Source organism: Thamnophis sirtalis, unplaced genomic scaffold (genome assembly GCF_051295495.1).
Source record: "Thamnophis sirtalis isolate CommonGarterSnake01/CBP01778 unplaced genomic scaffold, rThaSir2_p1.2 scaffold_4, whole genome shotgun sequence".
NCBI lineage: Eukaryota > Metazoa > Chordata > Lepidosauria > Squamata > Natricidae > Thamnophis > Thamnophis sirtalis.
Window position 1 is genome coordinate 111,393,693 of NW_028261384.1, and position 13,470 is coordinate 111,407,162.

At 37.9% G+C, this 13,470-nt stretch overlaps 1 protein-coding gene across 1 annotated transcript; it reads left to right on the top strand.

Moving 5' to 3' along the window:
- The first annotated feature begins 1,023 nt into the window (after nucleotides 1-1,023).
- LOC148046217 (uncharacterized) lies at nucleotides 1,024-3,710 on the top strand. Its single transcript, XM_087714584.1, has 2 exons — nucleotides 1,024-2,393; nucleotides 3,460-3,710. The coding sequence occupies exons 1-2, from the start codon at nucleotides 1,304-1,306 to the stop codon at nucleotides 3,708-3,710; spliced, it is 1,341 nt and encodes a 446-aa protein (XP_087570710.1). The 5' UTR covers nucleotides 1,024-1,303.
- The last annotated feature ends 9,760 nt before the right edge of the window (nucleotides 3,711-13,470 follow it).

Below are 13,470 nucleotides of genomic sequence, written 5' to 3' on the forward strand. Positions count from 1 at the left end.
CTGAAGCATTAATTATTTTCACAGATGGATCACCCACTCGTGGAGTTGTGGTTTGGATGGATGGTCAACAATGGTTTTCTAAATTCACTTCTGTTCAGACATCTGCCCAACATTCTGAGTTGGCAGCTGTTATTTTGGCTCTGAGATTATTTTCTGATCAACCTATTAACTTGATTATTGATACCAAATAAGTTTTTCTTGCAATGCAATCTCTTCCTTATGCTTATTGTGCTGTTTCTCTTGACGTTAATCTTTTGTCTTCATTTTTATCTTTAAAACATCTTTTGGAAGCACGTGTCTTTCCTTTATATGTTGAGCGCATTAGGAGCCATTCTCCTTTTCAAAATCCTTTGACGGAAAGAAATAGACGAGCTGATGAGATTCTCAAAGAAGTCACAACTCTTTTTTCAGATCTGTTGCTAGTCATTCATATTTTCATCAAAATACTAAATCTTTGGCTAAACAATTTGCTGTTCCTTTTCCTATGGGAGTAAATCCTCGAGGAACAAAGGCTAATCAAATTTGACAAATGGATGTCACACAATTTGCTACCTTTAAACCATACACTTATTTACATGCATCCATTGATACATATTCTCATTTTTTGTGGGTCACTGCTGCTAGACATGAGCGCACTTTTGATGCAATGTCTCATTGTCTTTCTGCTTTTTCCGTAATGGGCCAACCAATTCAATTAAAAACTGATAATGGTCCTGCGTATACTAGCAAGGACTTTAATTCTTTTTGTCAACAATGGAACTTTCAATTGATACATGGAATTCCTTACAATTCTCAAGGGCAAGCTATAATTGAGCGAGCTCATCGTACATTCAAAGCTACATTAACTAAATTAGTAAAATCTGAATCTGGTCCTTTCAATTTGAGAAAAATTCAAAATTTGATCTCTATTGCTCTTTATGCATGGAATTACTTAACTTTTTTAGGTTCCTTTTCAGACATTCGAGTCAAGTTTCATTTTTCAGACGTCCCCAGATTATAAGTTGATCGTGGTTACAAGTTGGACGTGGTTACGCTGCAGTTGAAGATTTGCAAACAAAGCAAGCTGTGTGGATTCCAGGCCGGTGTGTTCGTCCTTATCATGGAAAAACAAATGAAAGATCCAAGGATGCAACGTCCTGCAATCTTGCCTTGGAATCACCTTGAAGATCAACATCAATTGAAAAAATCCTTTTTTCTCCTGTGTTGTTTTCTCTTTTTCTTTTTCTTTCCGGTTTCTACTAACTCGGAAACAACTCTTGCTCTTCCTCTTAGTCCTAGTCTTTGAATTCGTCACGCTCAATATATGTTTTTGATTCATGGTCATAATATAACTTTATATTATGAACCTCCTATGGCTCTTGGTCAAGTTGCTTTTATTCCTAATCTAATTAATTCTTCTGTTTTCATTGTTTCGCAACTTCAACATATTTCTTCTTCTTGGTTATTTTCTACTCCTCCAAATGAATTAAATTTAGTTAGATGGAAGTATATTCTCATTAACCAATTTACTAGAGGCTTATGTTTTTGTTGTTATGCTCGTCATAATTGGCTTAATCAATGGTCTGATTACCAAAAAGCTAAACGTATTTTAGATAAAGTAGGAAATTATAGTTATTGTACTCAGAAATATTGGTTATGGGGTACTATTAAAACATCACAAGGTCATAACACCATACCTGAAATGTATCCTGAAAATTTTCCTATTTTTCAAACTGTTTCTTCTAATACTGAAACAGGTGGATTAATCTGTGCTGGATGGCAATTAAAAGATCCTGCAATGTGGTTTTTCTTTGACAAATATGCAACTAACGTACACCCTCAGAACTATCAATGTGCTGCCATTGGATATTTGTCGTTACCTGTCCAAGTGGACGTTTATGGAAGTTTACCAACTAGAAAAAGACGTGCAGCCTTGGGATCAAAATGTTCTGATGAAGTTATTATTGATACTCAATTTTCTTCATTGCCTACTTTTGGACGTGCATTAGTTGGAGCAATAACTGGAACTATTTCTTTGGGATCATACCCAAGAATATTACCTCAAGAAAATAGACATTCTATTTTAGGTCTCACTTGCCGATTGGAGAAATCTATTAATGCTACTGCTGCAATTATTAGAGATTTGCAAAATGAAATTGAAGAACTTAATCAAGATTTAATTCAACAACGCTTTGCTATAGACTATTTGCTAGCTCGTCAAGGTGGATTTTGCAGCTTAGTTGGTCAACGTGCTTGCGCTGTGCATTTTCATTCACTTAATAAAACTATTGAAGATGAATTAGCTAATTTACAAGCTTCTATAAAAAATAATGTACATGATGAATTTTCTCCTTATGCTTGGTTAACTAACTGGTTACCTGATATTTCTTGGTTAAAACAATTGTTTTTCTATGGTGTGAACATAATCCTATTACTTAGATTTTGCTGTTGCTGTATGCAATGTGTTCCTTCATTTTTTGCCATGTTTTGCAAGTCTCCTGCACCTACTTTGAATGTGATTCAAATGCATGCTCTTGAAAAATCTCTTTTTTCGTCATTAAAAACAAAAAGCAAGGAAATGTAGGGTTTTTACAGTGAATCATCTGAATGGTCCTTAGAACTGAGGTTACATGTGTAAGTAGAAACTGCAGCAATCTGCAGAAAATAATTGCCTGTCAGCTATTCTTTGCTTACAGTGTTCCCAGGGATGTTCAAGGACACGGGATGATACAAAGTATAACTGCAACATTTTATTCACTCATTTGATAACACTTGATTTACTCAGCTATTACAACGTGAACATTCTCACAAACACCAATGATGTAAGGACTAACCAATTATTGTGCCTTGGAGACTTGTTAGCCAATAATGATATAATACGTAAAGCTCAAAGAAGCTGAAAACACTATAAGAATGATGTTTCATGATTAATAATTTTGCTGTTGATTCTCATGTTAATTCTGGATGCTCAAGAAACTTTGGTTGATTCAGCTATCCGTGAGTGGACATTCCTTTCATCTTCAGCCTCGGGAACCCTAAATGCTACATCGGTTGATAGGGGCCAGTCCCGAATTGATTTACAATTTGTAAATGTGGTTTCGGTAGATTTTCCTAATTTGCTCACACTGGCTGAAAGCCATATTCATGGCCCCCTGCCCCCTGGCATGGTGGGAATAATACTCCCTCATTGTTTGGCTCAGAAGAAAGGGACATCAGTCATCCCTACTATGGTCGATTCGGAATCTACTGCCCCTGTTCAAATTCAATTTTATACAAATGTCCCAACTGAGTTTCAAAAGGGGGATTCCATTGCCCAACTTCTGTTAATCCCCTGTGCAGAAGCGCCACTATCTTGCGGCGATCCCTCCATGCCCCTTTTTGAAGGCTCCCCTGAATTATTGGCTTTCATACAAAAAATCACACCCAATAAGCCTATGACGCCACTATTAATTAATGGCACCCTATTTTCTGGTCTTGTAGACTCCGGTGCTGACGTTCCTGTCATAAGGACCACCAAATGGCCTTCCTCATGGCCATTGGAAGCCTCACTGGCAGTTAGGGGAGTAGGAGGGACCCAACCTGCAAGAGTTAGTCGAGATTGGCTTACGGCACAATGTGTTACAAAAGGCATCTCGGCGAAATTCAAACCAGTGGTTTTGCCGCTTCATACTAACTTGTGGGGTAGGGACCAACTTTTTCAATTTGATGCTAAATTAATATTGGAGGATTAATAATGCCGCACTTGATGAAATTGATTCTTTTGTCTTCAACCCCTGTTTGGGTTGATCAATGGCCTTTGACAAAAGAAAAATTACAAGCCTTAGATAATTTAGTAAAAGAACAATTGGCATTGGGTCATGTGGAACCCACCACTAGCCCATATAATACTCCTGCTTTTGTGGTAAAGAAAAAATCAGGAAAGTGGAGATCGATTCATGATCTGCGAGCTGTGAATAATGTTATTAAACTGATGGGCCCCCTCCAATGTGGGATGCCCAACCCAAAGAACCCAATTCTTTGTAATTATGATCTTGTTGTAATTGATCTTAAGGATTGTATTTTTACTATTCCCCTCCATAGCGAGGATAAAAAACTTTTTGCATTTTCTTTGCCCCAGCTTAATATGTCCCATCCCACTCCTCGCTATCAGTGGACAGTTCTTCCACAGGAAATGCTTAATAGCCCTACTATGTGTCAGGCTTTTGTGGATTTTGCGTTACACCCTTTCCGTAAATCTCATCCTAACTTTTTGGTTTACCATTATATGGATGACATTTTCGTTGCGGCTCCTGGCCCAAAGGGTACAGTACAACTTGTGCTATCGGAGCTTGTTACATTATTGGCCACGTTTGGTCTTCAAGTAGCCCCAGACAAGATTCAGACCCATGAACCTTTTTCCTACTTAAGTCATAAGGTTTTGGCCTCGTATTCATCTCCGGTAGTACCCTCCATCAAAATACCCTCGCCTTTGACTTTGGTTGCCTTGCAGCAAATTTTAGGCACCATAAATTTTGTAAGACCCTTTTTGGCTCTTACCACCATGCAATTAGCCCCATTATTTATGGCATTAAAGGGACCTTTAGACCTTTCTTCTATTGTAATTCTTACTCCGGCCCAGGAGCAAGTGTTTAGTTTAATAAATGAGGCAATGACCACCGTTGAGTGGATCGAGTTCTACCAGACCACCCACTCTCATTGGCAATCTTTGCTACTCCTCCATTACCCACTGGGGCACTTATACAATGCCATGATAAAAAGGTTTATGTTGTAGAATGGTTACACCTCCCTCATACCCCACGTAAGTCCATCAGTTCCCAGCCTCATTTAATGGCACTTTTAATAAATAAGGCTCGCTTTCCAAGCTAAATGCCTTATTGGTTTTGATCTTGCTGGTTTGTATGTCCCCATTTCTCTTACTGTTTGGGAACCCCTTTTGGCCACATCTGATGTCTTACAACTTTCCTTGGCCCATTGATCGGGTTTTGTGTCTTGTCATTTACCTTCTGATCCCCGTTTTCAACTTTTCCTCAAAATTCTCCTTTCCCTATCTACTTCCTTGGTAACCTCCCCTGTTTTGGATACGTTGATGCTTTTTGTGGATGGGGAAAAAACATATGGTTCTTGTGTGTGGCAACAGGATGGATCCTGGCACACAAAAATCACCCCGCCTCAATCCGCTGCTCAACGTGCTGAACTTGCCGCTACGATTTTGGCTTTTCAGACTTTTCCCCATTTACCCTTTAATTTGATTTTGGATAGCCTTTATGTGTATCTTATTTCTTTGCCTAATTCCTATGTTTCTCCCTCTTTGGACGACTCTCTCCTGAGCCTTTTTCTTACCTTTCAACTCCTTTTGCAACATCATGTTTGTCCCTTCTTCCCCGCCCATATTCGTAGCCAATTGCCTTTTCCGGGCATGCTTCAAGAGGGCAATGCCTGGGCGGATGGAGTTGCTTCTGCAGCCTCCTCCATTTTAGTCCTTTCCTCGATTACTCCATGGGATAGTCATGCATATTTTCATCAGAATAAAAAAGCTCTTATGAAACAATTTTCTCTTTCAGCTCAGGAGGCCTCAGCCATTATTCAACAATGTCCTACCTGTAGCCTTCAAGCACATGCAGTTCCCCAAGGTGTCAACCCTTGGGGGATGCAAAGTTGTCAATTGTGGCAAATGGACGTGACTCAATACTTGTCATTTGCCCCTTGGAAATATTTACATGTTTCCATTGACACCCAATCAGGCTTTATTATGGCCACCACCCCCCAACGGGGTGAAGCCACCAAACATGTTATTAATCATTGCATTCGGACTTTCTGTATTTTGGGTAACCCAACAGAGTTGAAAACTGATAATGGCCCAGCTTACACTAGTTCTGCCTTTGCGGCATTTTGCCATCGCTGGTCCATTATCCATAAATCTGGTATTCCTTATAACTCCACTGGTCAAGCCATTGTGGAATGAGCTAATCAAACTTTGAAAACTGCTCTTGCTGCACACTCCAAAAATAAAAGGGAAAATAATCCCGGCTTACCTGGAATACAAAATGTTTTAAATCTTACTCTTTACATTCTCAACTTTCTTAATGTTACCGGCACCCTGGGTCTCACGGCTGCCAGCAGGCATTTTTCTGCTTCTCCCGCAGACTCTCCACGTCCACAAGTGTACTACCGATGTCTGCCGGACCCATCCTGGAAAGGTCCTGCCTCCCTCATTACTTGGGGCCGTGGTTACGCCACAATTGAAGACCATGGTGAAATTATCTGGACACCTGCTCGCTGTGTTCGGCCTTACATGGTGCCTGCTGACGTTCCCTCGGTGTAGTACACATTACTTGGGGACCTGGGGTCCCAATTCTTATTTACAGGACTTGAAGAAGATTTCACAACTTTTTAATTTAACTAATTGTTGGATTTGCTTACATATCCCGGCTGATAGCAAAGATGGCGTGGTGTTACACACTATTCCCTTTAATGAAACAGGATGGAAACAAGCTACCTGTCCTAAAATGCAAAGTTTGCTCGACATCACATATGCTGTAGCCACCCGTGTGCAGGAACCTGCTCATTACTGTTTTTCTAGCACAGGCCGATGGAGGAATGCAACATATCTTGGCAACTACACTAATTGTAAGACTCTGATTCCGTGGCATGGATTGGCTATTTGTTGTAATACCATTAATACAACAGTGCCAGATGGAGTCAATAAATACTGGGCTTGCAGCCAAATGCAGGCCATGGTACAGTTTGCCAACTCCTCGAAAAAAGGAATTTAGGACATACCTAATATGTGGCTCATATGTGGTAGAAGGGCCTACCGACAGACTCCACGAAATTGGCAAGGCGTATGTACGTTGGGATTGTTGGCCCTGGCTATATATGCTATGCAAGAATTACCTAGTGGAAGAATTCAAAATAAATGAGACACCTTCTCCAAATCCCCCCTGACGTTGGGAGGATCATCCTGGACTCAATTTTCTAGAGGTGTTCTCCCTCCACTAGGTGTTGCAACGAATTATAGAGATTTGCATTTGTTAAATAATTGGACTGTTGTTATGTTTAATGAAACTATTACTGCTCTAAAATTAATTAATCAGGAACTGGGGGAAATACGTAGTGTAACATTGCAGAATTGTTTTGCTTTGGATATTATTTTGGCTGCAAAAGGTGGCGTTTGTGCTTTGATTCATTCACATTATTGCATGTACATTCATGATAATCAACCTAATATTTCTGCCACAGTGGAAAAAGTGGAATCCTTGGTATGTAATAACCCCCTGCATAGTGATGGCTCTGGTACCATCGACTTATGGGGGGCTCTGTGGTCATGGCTACCTGATGGCTCCTGGCTGAGATCACTGATTCCTGTGATAATAACCATCATTGTATTGCTGGTGTTACTTTGTTGTTGTATTCAATGCCTCCCACCCTGCTGCAAACGTGCAAAACCCTCCTTCCCAGGGTGGACGCTCTGGCCATGGAAACCGAGGTCCTTTTGAACTTAGAGGAGGTCTCTGTTGATAATATAAAAAAGGAGGAGATGTGGGAATAAGTGCAGAGAAATGCACCCAAGGATGTGCCATAGTGTACACGAAACAATGAAAGTGCATGGGAATGTGGAAAACAGGATAAATGACTCATAAAAGTAACTGCCCACAGGTAAGCTCTGCCCCTAAGTGATAACATTGTATGCTAATGAGTGTAATAAGAATAAAAGGGGGTTTCAGAGTCTGTTCTGAACTTTCACCCCGAGACATCTTGCGTGAGTGTCTTATTCCTCATGAGAGACCACCACACACCATCAGCAAAGAAAGAGAGTTCTTCCACTAGATAACAGACTCAATAGCTAAAACACACACACACACACACACACACACACACACACACACACACACACACACTAATACACAGACAAAAATATGTGTACACAAGTTAATAAAACTGATTTAATCATTTTCCAGGGAATAACATATAAAAGTTCTTAAAAGCAGGGATTTGGTTTCTCTATTAAATGGGATGCAGTATGGACAGCAAATGCCAAAACCACAGGGAGCCAAAAGTTATGTCAAATATTATAAATCAATCTTTCCAAATGTCATGTGGAGAGAACTTTGAAAAATCTTATATAATGGATCCATAATTTGAAGGATAAGAGAATGATTTCAATATCAAGAATTCAGTGGCATTGTTTTTCCAACCTTAAACAAGCATGTATACCAAGCCTTAATAGTTTTGGTTTTCTTGTCTTATTTTGGGGTACATGGGTATTTGTCAAATTCCATGTCTATATGACTTCAGTTATGTGAACAAATAACATAAAAGGAAGGGAAGGGAAGGGAAGGGGGAAGGAAGGAAGGAAGGAAGGAAGGAAGGAAGGAAGGAAGGAAGGAAGGAAGGAAGGAAGGAAGGAAGGAAGGAAGGAAGGAAGGAAGGAAAAAACAATTTCTATAATTACTAATATGTAAATCTCCTAAACATTTGTAGAAAATAAAAATGATGGGTGATGGGTAAAACTCTGGAGAACAAAAAGAGAAGTAGCACAAAACAAACCTCAAATGTTTATCTGCTAATAATTAGATTTTTTTTTTAATTTTTAAAAAAAGATTTTATTGGTAAAAAGAAAATACAACATCCATAACTTGTAAAAAACAATACAACTACAGTTGTAATAATTAGATATTAACACACGTGTAACATGCCTTCATGACTCAAAATGTTGTGGGCCCAAAGTCTACTTCACGGTGCAGTCCCATTTTGACTACTATGTAGCATCCTAGTACTTAGTAATAACAGAAATGTTAATATTCTAGATTAGGGAATTCAATTAAATAAAAGAATAACCACAATTCTTACAAAAAAAGTATTTATTTATAATATTCATAACTAATTAGTGAAACTCATACCCATCACTTACTTAAATAGCTTTAAAATTGTGCATCAAAATTGGATGTAAAATAGAATCGTGAGTAATGAGATCTATTAGGAAAGTCTTCTCATTTAATCTACTTAAATGATTTTAATTCATTTGAACATGAATAAACAATAGCTGCTAATTGCTAATTATATAAAAGCATAGGTGCTCATTATAATATTTGCACAATTTTATTGTACTGCCTAGAGGGAAATGAAATTATTGCTAAATGATAGTCAAATTATTATTAATTCAGCTTGAAAATATAAGTCTAAAATTTCACATGTATCTTTTTCAAAACTGCACAAGAATTGTAACCTCTGTGTATTACTGGATAATAATTCATTGAGGAAAAACAGTAAGTGAATATCATGCTTATTACAAAAATAAATTTCCTACTTTCTAGGGCAAATTGGCATTTACAATATTTACATGTGCATTATTTGACTTTATATTAGAATCACTTTTATAGTTTTAACATTGGGGAGAGGATTTAATAAAATTAAATTATAACTCTGATATAATTGAAATATTTTTTAAGATTGGAGGTAGAAAAGAAAGAAGCATTTTAAGAAATTTGTAATATAAAAAGTAGAGTAAGAATATTATGAATAAGAAGAATGGAACTAGACCAAACCAACTGGGATCTACTCACTCTTTACCTCAAACTCAGCAACAAAATCCACCCAGACTCTGGGACAAATCCAAACAACTAGCCCTCTGGAGAGCCAAAACAGAATATAAGACAGACAAAACACCAACAAACTCCACAGACAAGAAAAACAAGAGAAGCCCAATCCTCTTCAACAGCAACTCATGAAACAAACTGTACACAATATATCACACAGAACCCTCACCACAGCTGAAACCAATGTCCTTTCCAGAGGATTCAACTTTGCAGTTACTCCTAAACGCTTCCCCATTGAAGACATCATATGCAGAGTTGAAGCTATACTCACCAAAATCTACTGAGATGAAGCCAATAAAATCAGAGTTGCAATCAGCAATGTCCTGTACTTCAGTAATCCACCCAGAAGCAATTTGTAGCAAAAAGAAGAAATAGCACTCACCAACCTGAGCTCCATTATTGTTGAATAATTGTTTGAAGAAAAGATATAATGGCATCCAAATTAAAGTCGGAGAGACCTTTTCTTAAGAGTACATCTCACACACTTGGCACAAAGTCGCAGCTTCCATCCTCTACACCCCCTACTGGAGATTTGCTAACAAAAGAACTTTTTTTTGAAACTCTTAGAGAATTTAGAGAGCAGAATTCAAAAGCTTTCAGAGAATTCAGAGAGGAGATAAAGAAACTTAAAGCAGACTTATATGATAAGCTTGATACTAAGATTGCCAAAACAAATGATGATATGCTGGGACTTGTAACTGTACTGACAGAATATGTTTCTGGAATGGAAGATAAGCTAGAGGTTCTTGAAGAAGCCAACACTAACTTGACTTCCAAAACTGAAGTGGTGCAACAAAGAGTTGAAAACGCTGAAAAACAAATTGTTATGATGCAGTACACACAGATGGAGCTTGCATTAAGAGTCAGGGGGCTGCGTGAGGATAAACAGGAGAACTTGAAGCAGATTTTTTCAGAGGCTTTTGACCGTCTGGTGGAAAGACCGGGGTCCAACTTTGACTGGCAGATCGAAAAAATTTATCGCACTAACTCCTGGGTGGCAAAACAGAAGCAACTTCCCCGAGATGTAATTATATACTTCGCTACAAGAGAGTTCAGAAACATGATATTACAAGAGTCTTATAATACCAGGCTTCAAATTGGTGGACAGGACTTGATTGTCTTGAAAGAAATACCACCCCAAATGCTAAGAGCCAGGAGAGATTATGCTTTTCTAGTGGAAGAACTCAGAAACCGTCAGATACAGTATAGATGGGATGTGCCATTCGGTATTATAATTACATTTGATAAGCAAAAATATCATCTCAACTCTGTATGGGAAGCCCAAGATTTCTATCACAAGATCCTGAAGGTGGGACACCCTGAATCATCTGGATCTGGAGAAAGACCACGAGAAGGACAAGATAAACAGCAAATCACACAACTACCAGACAAAAAGCACCATTTCCTCCTTCCGGAAGGGCAAGGGGTCAGGGAACAAAGATCTAGCCGTATGACTACCAGACGAATGGGAAAACAACATACATTGCAATAACATCAATAACCACCGGCCATTGACCAAGGAGTTGTGGTCTGAACTCTTTACAGAAGAGAAAGAAAATATTTCACTATCTCAAACAGTTTAAGAACAATATAATTTGCCTGCAAGAAATTTATATTAAATCAACTGATCAAAAATATTTGTTCAACCCCGAACTTGGTCAATATTTTGTGACCTCTGCTATGGAAAAGAAAAATGGTATAGTTGTATACTTAAGAAAAGACATTAAGACTGAACTAATTGAAGTAGATCCCTTTGGAAGATATATCGCATTAGATCTAATTCTAGAAGGGAAAAAGACTTGATGGACGACTTCGAATTGAGAAATGTTTGGCGAGAAAGAAACGCAGAGGCTTATGACTTCACCCTTTTTTTCTGATGGACATCTATCCCTTTCATGGACTGATTTTATACAATTCACTAATGATTTATTTTCTAGGGTAAAGAAGACAAAGATTACGGCGAGGGTCCTTTCGGACCATAACCCAGTCTAGACGGAATTGGGAAGGGTAGTGCAGGCAAGAAGGTCTTGGAGGTCGAATGAGAGTTTATTTAGATATGAAAAGTATATTAATGATTGTAAAAAATTGCTATCTGAATACTTTGTTCTGAATAAGAATAAGGGTACTTTCATGGGATTTGTAGGGGAAGCTAGTAAAGTGTATATGAGAGGAGTACTGATGAATATAAACAAAATACATAGACATAAACTAGGGCAAAAACAAAAAGAATTGGAAGAGGAAATTAAAAGAAAAATTTGAAATGTATCCCAATTGTGTTATAGAGGGAAGGAGGTGTTTTAACAGGAGGAGATTTAAAAGGCATTCCGGGAATTTTTTTTTTTTTTTACAGAATTGTACAAAGGTGACAAAATTAAGGGTTTAGATATAGACAGATACTTAGATAAAGAGATAATACCCCTGGTTAGAGAAGAGTATAGGCAAAAGTTGAACCAACAAATAACCTCTGGGGAAATCCTGTAGGTAATCAAACAACTAAGATTAGGAATAATGTAAACTGCTTAAAGTTTGAGTAACAGCAAGAAGCTGAGTTCAACGTAGAGACTTTACTGACTTTTTTTCTTTTTTCTTTTTTTTCTTCTTTTTTTAATTTCCTTGGTTTTAATATATTTCAGACTGTGTTTGATAAAAAGCTATACCGTGTACAGGCTCTGGGAAGTCGGGGGGGAAGGGAGGTGGGGTCCTAGTGGGGGAGGGGGAAATATAGTATGTGCTGGATTTTAAAGTGATTAATATGATTGCACTTGTATACTGTTGCGTTTTTAATTCTAGTGTAAAATTAGGAAGTTGAATATATTGATAGATAGTAGAAATACACCGAAGCGAGGAGTAGAAGGAAAGAAGAAAGAGGGGTAGAGAGGGTGGGAGAGAGGATCGGAGGGAGGTTGAGATGGAAGGGAGGGAGTGTATTGGGAGAGAGGAGTGATAGAGGGGGAGGGGAAGTAGGGTAGAGGGGAATGTTGGAGGGGAGAAAGGAAAGTTGGAGGGGGGTGAAAGAAAGGGTGTATGGAGGGTTGAAGTGGTATATTGGGTTTGTACTTTGGGGAGTATTGTTGACAAGGATGGTTGTGTTTATTGCTCAATGTTATATGGCCCCGGTTATGCACAGTATATATGTGACTGTATGAAATGAAAATGAAAATGAAATAAAACATATTTACACGTAGGCTCACCTCTACAGAATCTTTCCAAATTCCTCCAACCCTACACAGAATCCATTATCTCACATGTACAAAGCTTCATAGAAACAATAAACAAAACCTACAACCCAGCAACCTACTCCTGAGCGTCAATGTATATCATACTAAGCCATTGTTCACTTAAAAAGATATTATTAAGCTTCAATTTCCCAAGATCCCAGATAATAGTATGATATAAGACAGCATTATGCAAACTGTATTTTAATTAGATTGTTGCAGTTTATAAACCATATTGACTTAACAAATTGTTTAAATACAGATGTAATCGTGATGGAGATGTGTTATTCCTCTTTGAAAACATCAAATAAAAGACAAATAAAAAAATGGGAATTTCAACTTTTTTTGAGAAGACATAGAAATATTTCTTAGACTAAATTTTTAGGAATTCCAAACAAAATTGCAGCATTAAAAGATATAATCGGTCACAGCTTTTTTTTTTAACCCTGATCAATTTACAAGATAAGATAGGCATGGGCTATGTGAAGTAAAGAAAGATGTAAGACAGCAAATAAAAACTACATTTAAACCCCAATAATTATAAAATTGAAGTGATTCAGAAGTGATGTATTATATAAACAGCAAAACAACACATAGCTACATTAAGATAAACAGGAATGCCCTGATGATAAGATAATAAGGACTTAAAATTAATGAATTTGGGTAGCTTGGAAATCTAA

What these genes read in the sequence shown, in the direction of transcription:
- LOC148046217 (XM_087714584.1), top strand. Translation starts at nt 1,304, where the DNA reads ATGTTTTTGATTCATGGTCATAATATAACTTTATATTATGAACCTCCT. An exon ending in AAAACAATTGTTTTTCTATG is followed by an intron (nt 2,394 to 3,459) that starts GTGTGAACATAA and finishes CTGGTCTTGTAG; the next exon opens with ACTCCGGTGCTGACGTTCCT.